The sequence below is a fragment of the Sinocyclocheilus grahami genome, unplaced genomic scaffold (genome assembly GCF_001515645.1).
Source record: "Sinocyclocheilus grahami isolate Dianchi unplaced genomic scaffold, SAMN03320097.WGS_v1.1 scaffold1127.1, whole genome shotgun sequence".
NCBI lineage: Eukaryota > Metazoa > Chordata > Actinopteri > Cypriniformes > Cyprinidae > Sinocyclocheilus > Sinocyclocheilus grahami.
Window position 1 is genome coordinate 553955 of NW_015506306.1, and position 15327 is coordinate 569281.

At 35.3% G+C, this 15327-nt stretch overlaps 2 protein-coding genes across 2 annotated transcripts in view; one reads left to right on the top strand and one right to left on the bottom strand.

The window, feature by feature from the left end:
- Positions 1-8907, bottom strand: part of LOC107567078 (FKBP prolyl isomerase 5) — a 19608-nt gene extending 10701 nt beyond the window's left edge. The window contains exons 1-7 of the mRNA XM_016252679.1: positions 8721-8907; positions 4767-4899; positions 4107-4251; positions 2681-2823; positions 2245-2359; positions 1971-2127; positions 1409-1499 (exon numbers count right to left, since the gene is read on the bottom strand). Coding sequence (XP_016108165.1) covers positions 1409-1499; positions 1971-2127; positions 2245-2359; positions 2681-2823; positions 4107-4251; positions 4767-4899; positions 8721-8776 — 840 coding nt within the window. The 5' untranslated portion in view covers positions 8777-8907. The remainder of the gene's footprint in view (positions 1-1408; positions 1500-1970; positions 2128-2244; positions 2360-2680; positions 2824-4106; positions 4252-4766; positions 4900-8720) is intronic.
- Positions 8908-12746: 3839 nt separating this feature from the next.
- LOC107567072 (serine/arginine-rich splicing factor 3-like) overlaps positions 12747-15327 on the top strand; it is an 8063-nt gene continuing 5482 nt past the window's right edge. The window contains exons 1-3 of the mRNA XM_016252665.1: positions 12747-12841; positions 13342-13387; positions 13529-13739. Of these exons, the coding sequence (XP_016108151.1) occupies positions 13381-13387; positions 13529-13739 (218 nt within the window). The 5' untranslated portion in view covers positions 12747-12841; positions 13342-13380. The remainder of the gene's footprint in view (positions 12842-13341; positions 13388-13528; positions 13740-15327) is intronic.

Genomic DNA, 15327 nt, shown 5'->3' on the forward strand with positions numbered 1-15327 from the left:
GCAAAGACTAAAGTCTCAAACCCAAAGAGATATTCTTTATAAAAGACTGGTCCACGCCCTCCTAAAATACCTCATATAAACACGCCCCCACATGTCTACGTCACTGAGTGGGAAGATTTTCATAACGCCACCCAAATGTTCACGCAACGAAAGAAGGTGTAACTTTTATTCTCGCTGTAGTATTGTTACTGCTGCCGCCATGTCGTGGAGACGCTCTGTGTTTCGTTGCGAAAGCGAAAATACTTTGTTTGGCCTTCCAAAAGAGGATACAACTAGAAATCAGTGGTTAAGTTGTATTTACAACACTGTTCCAGAACAGTTCAACCCAAATATTCAGATGTGTGCAGCACATTTTATGGAGGACTGTTTCCTGAACCTGGGAGAGTAGCCTACAATGCCGGCTGTTCTGACTCACAGTCTGTAAGTATGTTTTCATATTTAAAGAATTTGCCACTGATGATTTAAACACGAATTTTGAGCAGTGTAGAGTAGCGCTCGTTGTTTGTCGTTTCTCCGATCACAAATGCAGACATGGTTTTATGTTTACGCGGCGCGATGCAACGCAACGCGTAAAAAGACAGTATAAAGCCGCGGTCACACTACAATTTGAGCATGCAAAATTTGTTCAGACACTACAACGGTCGTGATATGACGTCATGCTCTGCAGCATCGTTTTAAAAACTTAAATTCAACACATAAACAATAATAATAATCCTAAAATGTAAAAAAATACAATCTACTCCACTTTCCTGCAGCACTGCAGTTTTAGATTTATATTCTTTTAATTCATATAGGAGGTCATGCTGTGACGTATCGATCTGCCGTTGGTCACACGGTGTCACGTGATGCGAATTCGCAGGCCAGAGTTCACAAAGTTTGAACTTTGGAATGCAGCGAAATGCGAAAACGTTTCGCACGGGCTTGCGTTTCCGGTCTGAAAAACCCTCACTTAGCCTTAGTAATCCTGAAGACCTTGATTAGCTTGATCAGGTGTGTTTGATTAGGGTTAGAAAAACCCTCACTTAGCCTTAGTAATCCCGAAGACCTTGATTAGCTTGATCAGGTGTGTTTGATTAGGGTTAGAGCTAAACTCTGCAGGACAGTGGCACTCCAGGACCGACGTTGCATATCCCTGGTGAATATAATAATAATAATGTGTTTTTTGAACCTTAAACTGCATAAACACATTTCATTACACCAAATGCACAAAATCTTGTTATTTTTTAGCAATGTCATATGACCCCTTTAAAGACATATTTGTTTGGGGGGAAATCTGGATATTTTAACTCTGTCTATTAAATTAATTATTAATGTAATAAAACAATAAATAAATCCTTCAAAGGATATCACACTGAAACAGAAAGCTTTTTGACTAAATACTTTGGGTAAAAATGTTTAATTATCTCACCTTTTCAAAGTTTTTCAGTGTTACTTCATATAGTAGTTCTGCATTTGATCCAATGTCATATTCTTTTTTACCCTCTTTGCCAAAACCGTACCTGAAAGCATAAAAAAGACTGAGTAGGATGGAGATCTTATTGTGTGTGTGTGTGTGTGTGTGTGTGTGTATGTGTGTGTGTGTGTGTGTGTGTCTGTGTGTGTATGTGTGTGTGTGTGTGTGTGTGTGTGTGTGTATGTGTCACACACACACACACACTCTCACACCTCTCAAGACTCTGGCAATAACCCGGCGTGAAAAAAAATCTACAATGAACCTCCTTGGGGACCCTAAAGAAGTCCCTAAAACCTTGCATCTCATAGTCTGGTGAGAGGGAGTGTGTGTGTGTGTGTGTGTGTGTGTGTGTTAATGGCTTTGTTATATTCAGATAATGGGCATGGAAATATTTAATATTAGTTTATATATGTCATATGCCAGCTATATTATATGATTTTAAAATAATTTTGAAATTATATTAATCCTTACCAAACAATATATAGTAAATACAGTAACTATTAAAAGCAAATCTTACTTGGGCTTTAGATATAATAAACAGCATTCCCCCTTTTGGATATTCTCCATGGCCCTGTCCACTCCTAAAGGAACACCCACGTCCTCTGATTCACCCACCACAAAGGTGACATCTCGAGAATCAAATAACCAACCTCCACACCACCCCTCCAAGTGTACTGAGGAACAGAAACCATACAGCATTAATAGTGTATCCAAAATGGACAGAGATCATGTGAATGCATTATCTATGAAGAACAACCACATTCCGAACATTCAAAATTCTCAAGACGTACCATGTACTGTGGCCCCTTCATTAGGATTGTTATAGCCTTCGCCTTTGACCTTTATTCTCCTCACGATCCCACCATCTTCTAAAAGCTCCTCCCCTCTGAAGCTCAGCAGCTCAATCTGATTTTGGGAAGCAGAACCATTTGTACTTTTAAAGATAACAAGTTTATACCAAAAGAGGTTTTTGTGTTCTGGGTCTAGCATTGTATACACCACAGAGAGACAAATATAACAATGTTTCTGACACTTTTGTGTCTCAGTGGATGATTTTTTTTCTATTTGTCATATAAAAGTCTAATTAAAACTACATTTTAAATGTCCACAGAAAGTGTCAAAAGTGTCGAAGAAACAATAATGTATTCTCTACAAACTTCTTTACAAAAGATATTTGCATAATTCATCCATGAATTTGTAGGTTATCTAATTGCTAGATGATCCTACCTCAAACACAATTGTGGCATTGGGAGGAACCTTTGGGGGGCTGCCAGCTGAACCGTATGCATATTCAGGTTTACAGAGCATCACGCACACCTCTCCTTTCTGCATTGAACACACAACAATGTCCCACGCCTTGATGACCTGACCTATGTGAATCAACCAGACAGTACTTCATGAATTCAATGCCTTTGTCATTATAAGAAAAAACCTTATAAGTAAATCAAAGTATAAAACTACTTATTATAATGTTAATTTATATACAAATATATTACTTATTTAATAAATATCCTCAAAATACTCAAAAAACATTTATAGTTTACATACTAAACAAAAAATTTATTCGTGGCTCATTTTCATATTAATAATTTCTGTTAATGCCCTTTAAGATTAAATATAAATTGTTTCTTTGATAATGAAACAGCAGATAACAAGGGAGGCACCACATGTCTACACAATTCCAGCAATTACACTTCTTTTTAAATGCAACTGCAAATGTCATCAAACAGGAATTTCAGCCATGCTCTAAGTGAGAAATGAAATCGGCAGGTTGCATAATTATTCCATTTAACAGACACTTTTGATAGAGTAGCATCCTAAAAATCATAGACATGTCAGTGTAAAATAAACTATTTCATATCCTCAAGGGAAACATTTTTTTTATTCTTTTAAAATAATCTTCTGACAAAACTTTCAAATTATATTTGATTTGCGCTTTTTCAACTTAATCAAAATGAACTAGTAATTTCATTTGTAGCTCATTTAAGGTGCAAAATAAAAGCTTAATTGTTGTGGGAATACATGAATAATTTATTTCAAACATTTAGTAATAATAATAAAGTTTATTATTATTAATTTAAAGGATTCTAGTTCTCAGCATGCTTTGCACAGGACTGGATGGGTAAATGTTAAAATGTGTTTTTTAGATGAAAAAATGTTTAATGTCCTTTTATGTTGATATTAGAAGAGTTTCTGTTATGTGGGGAAGAGTGGAGTTCTGCTTAGCATGTGGATGGTACATGAACAGTATGATGTATTTTGCTTCACTGAAAAAGCAATTAGAGTTAACCACAAGAGAGTTCATGTGACTAATGTCTGATTTTATTAGGGTTTACTCAGTTCATTTCGGTTTTCTACTACACAAGTTATTTGAGTAGAGTAGGCAGTTTAATTTAAGGTTAAGCAAATCCGTCAAAAACCCAATCCATGGAACCACTGTCCACAAGTGAATCAAGTTGAGCCAAATAATTACACACTGCATAGTGGGCAATATTATGATTAATGAATGTGAATCTATCTGCTTATCCATTTGTCACACTGAATTTCTTTCATTAAAGAACAACTGGCCCTCTTTTAACATTTCAATAACAACACTTTAAATTTGTAAAATTATTCAATTAAATCTGAAAAATAAATCTATGAAATCTATTACCTTTTCCCACATTGAAAACAAAAGGCTCTTTACGGTCTAGACTGGAGTCAAACTTCTTGCCATTTAGGAGTCTGCCAGTGTAGTGGACATGCACCCTGTCCCCAATCATCGGCTTTTCCCCCTCCACACCATGCTGTTTCACAATCTTTAGAGACACATGGGAGAAAAAAAAATTAACAATCCATCCTTACACAACCTCATTATTATTTTAAATGAACACCAGATCATTCCGAATGTGAAACAAAATCCACTGATTTAAGTCAAGTTTTCACTAACTCTCACAAGTCCACTTCAATACGCTCCTTGAATCATCAGCACAAGCATGCATGAACGAGTGGATGGAAAATGTATCAGTTAAGTATGTAAACTTTTGAAATTTATATGAAAATAGTATCACTTTAGCAGACTCAAATTACAGTGGAATTCTAAAGTCCCTTTTTTTTAAGTGACACAATGTTCTTTGGAACATTTCAAAGACATCGTGAATTTTTTCAATTAAACTTTTAAAGAAAAGTTTATATTCAATTAGAAAAGAGTATAAAATAGGAGAACTTTCACTACTGATTGCAGACTTTTGGACCCAATGTATCATTGTATATTTTAAAATACAGAAATTGTAAACTAACAGCTGTGATATACAGTTACTAATGACAGGATTACCTTACATACTCCACAGTCACCGTTTGGAGTGACATCAATGCCTTGGGAGGTAAAGACAGCAGTTGGGCACTGGTTAGTGGAAAAGATATCATCTAAAGATGACATCTCGCCACTCATACATACCCGTGTTCCCCTAAAAAACAAACATACAATATTTGTTCATTTTAGCCAAATATAATTTTAGCCGAATATAATAAGGCGCTGCTGTCTTTAGACAAATGCAAATGCTCACAGTCAAATTTCCACATATGCCTGGTGGGCATTTTTTTATAGAAAAATATTTTGTAATGCTTTTGTGATGCTGGCTTGTTTTTTCATTTATTATCAAACCTTGAAAGTTATGAAACCTAGTTTTTAAAAGGATGCACTCAAATATGCATAAGAAATAAAAAATGTGAGGGTGCGCATTTGCTTGTATCTTTGTGTCATTTTTCAAAAGATTACCTTTGTTTTGTTTTTGTTTCTAGAAAAATTGTCAGTTTTTACCTGTCTTTGTGTGTGTGTGTGTATATATATATATATATATAAGCATATGCATGTAGAGTTTTGGGGTATTTTTATTTAAATGTACACCAAAGCTTGTGAACGTGTGTGGTGGAACACTATGTTCCTTTTATTCAGAGTTCCTGGCACAAATTCAGATTCTAGAGAAGGATGTCTTGTGAGATTTATGTCAGTAAACCTAGTAAAAAGACACAGGAACAAAACAGAACAGAGACGGGAACATTCAGTCCAGTCCACTTTACTTTAGGCCACGAGATACTACAATGACTCAAGGCTCCCAATCAAAGACCTTCATTTTTATCTACACACACACACACACTGAAGGTTATGGAAGCAAATAAATTTCAAGGGAAATTCAATGAATGCATAAGAGCAGATTTAGCAGCAGATAATTAAATAAAGACAACAACAAAAAAGCCTATGTCTATTTTTTTCTGGAACTGCCCTGTGCCAAACTGATCAATGTATAACTAGCATATTTTAGCACTGAAAGTATAATATATTCATTAATACAAACATTCACCTCACTGCATATCAATTTAGGGATTATTTCTTGGAATGGGAATATGGTAGAGTGACAATTAACAGGCCAGACTGTTTGACTCGCAGAAGACGCCTCTACAAAAATAGTCTGCTACCATCCTGGCTCTAACCTCATTGCTGTGGAAGCGTATCGTTCTTTGAGCATGATCTGAAAACCCAAGATGAAGGTGGATGTAAGTAAGTAAAAAAAAATCAAAGACACAATTGCAATACCAGGAAGCCTTATCACTGTAATGAACGCATAAATAACATACAATTTTTATGTTAAACATCTTACTGTACAAGAAGTAGCCTAAAAACTTCTCTGGCTTTGTCTTCATGTCTCCACTATTTACTTTTGAAGAAATATCGTAGCATCGTCCTACAGTGCACATTCAATCAGTTGCAGTTCTGGTGCCTCCTTCTCAATATAGGTTAAGTTACTGTACAACGTGACATACATTTACATCAAATGTTAACTCAGCGGTAGAGTTACACTCACGGGACTCTGCACTTATACGCAATCACAGAAGTACAATATTTGCATGTGCTTTAAAGCCTTGCCGGTTAAACATTTCATTTGCGGGGTGTTTTCACATGCGCTTTTTCTGAGCGCTTACACCTGAGGCGCGGGCACTCACAGCACCTGATTGCTGGACTAATTTATCTTTCGCGTCTAATTGCGGTAATACACTCAAAAACATACAAGGTTTACATATTATGCAGTTGGTTATGTCTAAATTGAAAGTTGCCAGAAAAAGGGATGTGTGCTTGTATATTATGCGTGCAGTGACAGCATAGCCTACTAAACATGCTGCCGATTGTCATTAAAGGGATAGCTCACCCAAAAATGAAAATTCTGTCATTGTTTACTCTCATGTTGTCCCAAACCTGTATTAATTTCTTTCTTGTGCTGAACAGAAAAGAAGATATTTTGAAGAATATGGGTAGCCAAACAGTTCTTGGTCCTCATTGACTTAGAAATTGCGTGGAAGTCACTGGGGACCCCGCAACTGTTTGGTTACCCACATTCTTCAAAATAACTTTTATGTTCAACAGAGGAAAGAAACTAACTCAGATTTAAAATAACCTGAGAGTGAGTAAATGATAACAGAATTTTCATTTTTGGGTGAACTGTATCCCTTTAATGTTAATAAAACGAGAAAAAGAGAAAACTCACTCTCTGCTCTTGACTGAAGAAATTTAATACAGTTGATTTCATAAGAATCAATGCATTTATACAGTGGAGTGTATATAATGTTTTATTTTTATATTTGTTCATTCAGTTTCTTGAATGCTACTGCTAAATACACCTACTGTACCTGAAAAATAAAGCACTATTTGTTTTATTTGTATATTATGTGTATTTGTAATGTGTATCTTTGTTTTTATTTTATAATAACAAAGTTAAAATAACACTTTTTATAATAATTTTTATCTTCACCCACTTTGGCCTAGATGTCTGCCATTCTTATTTATTTTATATGTTGTCGCCTTGTACGGCTTTGTTTTTAATATAGGGAAGCTAGTTTGGCTGTACTACTCAGAAAACTTGCAAAATAGTAAAATCAACATGACAAAGAATCGTGATAAAATCGTGAATAGTGATTTTCCTGAAAAAAATCGTGATATGATATTTTTGCCATTTCGCCCACCTCTAATTCATGCTTTTCCAGCCAACTGTCCCTAAGTCTTTCTCTCCAGTGATCGACTCATTTAAAGGTGGTGTGACTTTTCTAAGCCATTATTGGAGCAATGTGGTGAGATTGCAACAGGCATTCCTGTTACTAAGAAGAGCGTTCAGAGACAGTTGACTCATTCCATCCCTGAACATACCGTTCGCAGTGAAACACATGTACGCACACAGATTCCTTTTTAATCACCTTGTCAGACACCCAGTCTCTTTCTGTATGACATTCAAGCTGTCCTAAACATCCAAATTAAATTATCTGTAGACAATGATGGTTTTGCAACTCTTGAAAACATCTCTTACACAGAAATCAAGGGTGTGACCACATAAACAGTGAAGGGGATGCAACTGACCCTAATATTCAGATAAGGGAAAAATCATTTCAATGGTTGATTCTTTAATTATCATATTTGATCCTCCCTGACCTATGTGGTTGCATACTAACTAAAGGGGATTTTCTGTAAAAGACACAAGGATCCACTTGTAATTTACATTCAAATATGAATTATAGGCTAATCTAAATAGATTTCATGAAAATATGCTTGAGGAAGCAAGTCAGTGTAACCAAGTTCTGAGCCGCATCTCTATAACGGTTAGTCGAGGACATGAAATGACATAATTTGCAAATCTAGGAAAACCTCAATTCTCAGCACATCTCACAATAAAATTTAAAAAACACATTTTCAGTCCATAAACATACTTCTCATTTCTACACCACAAACACCAAAAACATCTGTCCTTAAGAGTTTGATGGATTAATGCGAAAGAGAATCTTTGAAATAGTATGAAGTGTGTACAATATAAAGGATCAATTAAACGAATATAAATTCAAGGAGTTCTCTAGCATCAGAATTGAAAATGGGTGCATCACGTCCTCTCAGTTTTGTACAATCCTCCATACATCTCAGACGCAACAACTAGGCTATGAAACACACAGCAATATGCAAATAAGATTACAGCTACAGTTTTCTTTCAAGCATTTGTTCTTTCATTTTAATTAAAATATAAGGCCACATTTTGGACAAGTGGAATAAGCAAAAGTATTGTTAAATAACGTGTGTAATTAATCTGAGTGCGCTTTTTTACTTGATTTTGGATATGAAGCATATCACCATGAGAAAACATGCTTTTTTCTATAGTAGGTTAGTAGTGTGGCCATATTTAGAAAGCAGTTTTAAATATAAAAGGTAGGTTATGTGATGAGAAAGAATAAAAGCAAGCATGAAATAAAAACTTACAATATTTCCCTTTTGTTACTCGTTCCTCTCGTGTGTTTGACCATATATCCGTCCATATGCAACTTCAGTTTGTCTTACCGGCGAATGCCAAGCAGCTTAAAGGGAATGAGCCCGCCCTCTCAGCGCGAGAGTACTAGATGTTCTACCGGCAGAAGTTTTATTCTTAATAATCGTCAGCACGATACGCCTCTGCGAGACGGGGAAAATGAAATGAGACAAAAGGGGGAGGAGTAAACGCGGGGGGGGAGGGAAGTGTAGAGTAAAAATTAAGGGCAGGCCTTGGAAACTGTCCACAAAGTAACACAATGTTCCGGCTCTTCTGTAGCTCGCGCTGATGAGAACACAGTGTCCTAGTAGACACCATGACCCGTAACCCGTTGTGTGCTGACTGAACAGCTCAAGTTAGGAACAGCATGTGCAACCACACAGTCAGAGCACAGCGATATGCGGAAAGAACAACACGACTAAACGTGGAAGTTTAAAATGATAGAATGCATTGAAAAAAAAATCTTGTGGTAAAATTGACAGCTGAAAGAAACTTACGGTAGACGTTTGGATGTATAACCAATATAATAACACACAGGTGACACAACAGAAAACCACATGATGAATTCATTTTCATCACAATGATATCCGTTTATCATGCGTATATATACTGTATTACAACTGGTTACAGAATCATTACAAACTTTATTATTTCAATAAAATATGAACAAAATGTAAAGTCTCATGCTGGGACCTCTGGGAAAGTTATTTTACTGTACTTTTAACAACACTTTACTATAAATGTTACTGTTTTTTAAGTCCTATGTACATGGATTGTTTTGTTGAATGTAATATAGATTTTCACCATAAAACATATGCTAATAGTTTTTGCTTCCATACATTTTATATAGTATTTTACAGTAACATTGCATTTATTGTCTGTTAAATCAGTTTTTTTTATTGTAAGGTAACTTACAGTTAACAGGTTTTACTGTACCGTTTTTTTTTCAGTTAAAACCAAAACAAATTATTCTGTAAAGAAATGTTTTCTGTTTAAGATCATGCATTGTCTATTCTGTTAAGACATTTCTAATACTAGACATTTAAAGCTGAACAGCATCTTCAATAAATTAGTGTTTTAAAATCTTATTTGATTATTTACGTTTCATTTCGACACAGAATAATTCCATGTTATGATGATATGTTGAAATCAAATCCAGGCTTTCAAGTTAGCAGGCTTTGGCCTGCAGTTTTTCCAGGATTATCTAGGCATTAAAGTACTCAAGCAGGGAAGAAAGTAGAACAAAATGCTGCCTCATTTTGGTATCTTAGCAGCAGGAATCTGCAACAGAGCATATAATGTGAAACTGCTCAGTGTGGATGGCACAAGCAAACAAGTGGGGGGCATTCAAGGATAAGGATTCAGACCAATATGTCACTTCCAGCAAGGTCCAAGTGGGGACACTCCGAGTAAACTTGTTTGACCTTTTTCCTGTTTGTGTTTTCTGATCATATAATCTATCGGATAAAAATCACTCTGTTCAATTTTATTCTTAATCAATATTTAGTTGTTGATTTTCTTACGATTCTGACATGAAAATGAAATGTAGAAAAATAAAAACACTTGTGGCTATGTTTTTAATTTACAGACATCAGCTGTTAAAGAAATTATTATATAGACATTATTCTTTACTGAGGGCTTTGTGGTGATGACATTCAGAATATGATGGTTTTCTTCTATCAAAAGATGAACAGCCCATTAATCTAGGTCAGGGTCTCCAAACTCGGTCTCAGTTAAAACCAAAACAAATTATTCTGTAAAGAAATGTTTTCTGTTTAAGATCATGCATTGTCTATTCTGTTAAGACATTTCTAATACTAGACATTTAAAGCTGAACAGCATCTTCAATAAATTAGTGTTTTAAAATCTTATTTGATTATTTACGTTTTCTTCTATCAAAAGATGAACAGCCCATTAATCTAGGTCAGGGTCTCCAAACTCGGTCCTGGAGGGCCGGTGTCCTGCAGAGTTTAGCTCCAACTTGCCTCAACACACATGAAACTGTTATTTCAGAACAATTCACTCCAGTTGTTACTAACAAAACGAACAAATTAGTCATTAACAGTTATAGCTTTACTAACAACAGGGTTCTAAAGAACTTTAATATATGTACCTCATTAATGTACTGAAGTAATATTTTTAGGTTTAGATCTATAAAGATCTGTGGTTTGTGGTTTATTAACCACTGAATAGAAGTTTGACTCATCTGTCAATTTGAAAAAAAAGAAAAGAAAAAAAAAATGCATTTACAGAGCAATTAATGGATCATGACAACCTGTCACTTAATTCCTAGTATCTTTGCAGTATTCAGATTTACATTTTTAGCATATAGGTGAAATATTGGACGCTTACTATTTGCATACAATAAATCATGTTTAATATGTGAGATTTAAATGAGCTACTAAACAATTTGTGGGCAAACATTCTCAAAAAGGGTGCATGGAAAATAGTATGCTGTAATATCAGAAACCTCCACAATTGAATAATGTGGTAGTATGTCCAAAATATGTATACAGTTTCTACATAGCCTACACAAAGGTATAGGTATATGCACTTACATGCACTTTTCCATCATCCGCAGGGCAGTTTTAAAAGAAATATCATGCTTTAAAATAAACTTATATAAAATGTCATAGTAAGATTATTTAGATTAGATCTAATTACTAGATTATTTCTCAAAACACAGTGATTCACCAAACATTAACAGATGCATATAAAGGATATGAATAATCTGTTTTGTAAATGCAAAACACTCAATTGTTGCACTGTTTTTTTCACACATAATTCCTATTTTGTCATATAATCTACAAATTGCTGACAGTCCATACAAGGTTCTACATGTATTTTCATCTTCCAGCAGTAGAAACATAAGAAGCATTTATGGTCACAGCCTAATGGTATCCAAATGTTACATATTTTCAGATAGAACATGAGGATTGTGGATGGAAACGATTGAAAGGAATAGCATGCAATAAGGAGTGATTATAGGAGTATCACCTTGTCGCCAAATAATATCGATTTTTTTTTTGGTTACAGTCAAGAGAATAATCCTGCTCGTTTTTCCACTGGTTTCTCAGTTCAGTAGGTCCGCGCGTCAAGAACTAAATGTTCTAGCTCACAGTGGCACGTGTGGCAGAGACTGTTGACTGACTCATCGGCACAACGGAGGTAAGAATTGGTACTGAACTTAACAAACATGGTCTCGCGCTCACGCGTCGTCTGTTTTTAGCCTGCAGCTTAAGTACATTTAATACAAACGTCTGGGAAGTGGAATATATGGAAGCCTGTTTCCGCCACTAAATAAAAAAATATAATTCTGTAAGTCATAATAATGAGAAACTTTCTCAAAATTATGACTTAGTATCTCGTTATAATGAGTAAAAATATATATATATTTGTATTTTATTCCATTTTTTTATTTCCAAAACAATGTGATGATTTTGATCATATACATTGTACACATAAAATATTACAGAGAAATATAAAAATAAGTATAGCCTACATACCTACAGTATATATTCTAAAACAAGTACTGAACATATGAATATAAATATATAATTAATTTGTTCATGTTAACAACTAATGAAAACAATGTTGAGTATTCTCCGAAGTAGTTCATTATAAGGTATAAAGAACGAATAGGTAAGGTGTGTTATTTATATGTTATCTATAACTGACACTGTGATGTGAACTATTAAAACATTTGCAGCCTTCAAATATCGTTGTCTCAGGTGTGTGATGGCTGTTTCTGAGCAGAAATGTAGCACTTCGATATTGTTAGGCCTAAAAGAGATTTTCTTTCGACGTCCGTGTTCTTGACGATAACCGGAAGTGCTTTACATTTAGATTTGCTCGCGAGGCACCGCGGTAAGAAAATGTTAAGAGATAGAGGAAATGTTTCTGATCCAAGCTGCCTGATGATGGCAGTAGTGCACTGTTAAGTGCGGTTGCCAGTAAAAGAAAGAAGAAGAAGAAGAAGAAGAAGAAGAAGAAGAAGAAGAGGCACCAGCATCACAGTGTTCAGTCGCAGTGGTGAGTTTTCGATTTTGCTAGCGCAAATAAAGCAGATTTACCGGTAAGAAAAATGAAACCTCCGTTATTTAATAACTGTTTAAGGTGCACGTAAATTATAAAGTAGTCGAATTTTCCCATTTAAATCACTTTGATATGTCTGTTCTTGCTCGGTTGAAGTGTGTAGTCCTGTGAACGTTCAAGCTAAGTTAGCCTGTTAGCTTGGTACATACGTTTAGTGTGTAACAAATCCATTCGTATTACGTTTAATTAGACTTTGATTATTAAAACATTGTTGTTCCATAAATAATTTTACTGTCGCTTGTATGTTTGTAGGTTACCTATAAAGACGCTTTTAGTGAGTTTTATAAATCCTTTTTAGTAATCCAGTGTTTCATGCTGGTGTTTTCATTGGTTCCAAAATCAGTTTTCAACCTCTTTAGTGACGATTTTGATCGTTACATATTGCATCTTTTAAACGTAACACAACTGACACGTTAGGCTTCTATCATCCAGTTTAATTGCATATTCAAAGTCTCTTTGCTTATGTTTAATTTCTTGCAGCATTTTAGCTGTGCAGCTGAGTTTGGGGTTGGTGAAGATATGGGAGGTAAGTCTTTATTACTCTCTTCTAACATCCACTCCAGCTATGATCCATTTTAGTCTGCTAGAAGAGGTGGGATAGACATATGGCACCTAAAAATACAGCATGATGTTGAAACTAAACTTTTTTTTTTTTCTTCTTCTATAGACCCTTCCCTAAGCCGGGACTGCCCACTGGATTGTAAGGTATATGTTGGCAATTTGGGCAACAGTGGTAACAAAACTGAGTTGGAGAGAGCATTTGGCTATTATGGTCCCCTGAGGAGCGTGTGGGTGGCAAGAAATCCTCCCGGCTTTGCTTTTGTGGAGTTTGAGGACCCCAGAGATGCAACCGATGCTGTGAGGGAGCTTGACGGAAGGTAAGAACATCTATGTAAATTTAGTCCTCTGAAACAGCCATTGTCCTGCAGATTAGATTATTCTGGTTAAGCAAAGGATTTCAGAATTGAATCTTGTGTGTTTGAAGGAAACTATTCAAATGTACATAGTTGTTCCAGGGTTATTATTGTAAGCTAAGACTATAAAAATAATTTTAATTACTTGAGATATTAGTGAAGTGAAAAAAGTTAAAGTGACATGTAGCCAAGTATGATATCCTAGCAGTGAGTTGTGAACACACACGGCTGCACGATAAATCGCATGCAAAATTTAATGCGCATCTTGTAAGTAAAGCCGGTTCTGTAATCAGCGGTAAATCTCCATCACGGGCAGCCATTTTTTGCTGTGACGCCCGGGGAGCAGTTGGGGGTTCGGTGCCTTGCTCAAGGGTGGAAGAGAGCGCTGGTCATTCACTCCCCCCACCTACAATCCCGAGACTTGAACCTGTGAGCTTTGGGTCACAAGTCCCACGCTCTAACCATTAGGCCATGAAGCTAGTTGCCAGGCAACATTTGATCCATTTTAGTGTCCTAGAAGAGATGATACAACATAGGCATACAACACTTAATACAGAGCAATGATAATATTGCTTGAAATTAAATAATTAAAACTAAATAAAAAAAATTAAATATACATTGGCTGCATTTACACTTGGCATTAACCACTTAAGCTCGGGTGCGTAAATTTGACATACTCAAATTCAAATGTTTACCCTACACACATACAATGGAGGAAATGAAAAAAATGGTTTCATTGTAAAGAAAACCATTTGAACTTCATAATGAGTGTAATTCTTTATAAATAACATTATATATTTTTCAAATATTACAATAAACACACAAAAACATAGGCGCTTTTGGATGTTTTAAAAAAAATATATATATTTTAAAATCTGTAATTCAGGTTCTATTAGGTCCAGCTCTTTACAATTTACTTTGTTTGATGCCATTAGATGCCAAAATGTACCAGAAAAAAAGAATCTTTCAAATACCAGCTTCTAAACAGGAGTTATTGCATTATGTGTGAAGTGAGTAAAATTGTCTTTTTTTTTGCATATACATGTGTCATTTTGAGTTTCCTTTGCAAAAACAGGCTTTATAAAACACTTTACCCCAATAATTCTATTTTACTATGTGCCATAAGCACTTTTCTTGATTATTGATTGAATTATTTTTCATTTTTATGTTTTTCTAAGTAGTAATATACAAAATGGCATAAGCGAATTGGACCAATTTCACATTTTGTGTTTTCTACAATCCAGTGTTATTCTTTCAGGATACAGAAGACATTATAAAATAAATCTGGTCTATCACAATGTAAAATAGAATCCACATCCTCCAGCTTTATATCATTCCATTTATGTGCATTCTGTATTGGTATACTGATTCAAAGCATCTTCTTACCTCATCAGATGAGCCATCCCTGTATCCAGCTACCTATTGCTCCCAACATCTTTGCATCCCTGGACCAGAGCTGAGCTAACCCGTTAGCCGCGGCTGCTATGACCTTCAGAGCGTGAAACAAATGAATGATCATTCACACAGCGCTGTAATGATTCCATGTATATTT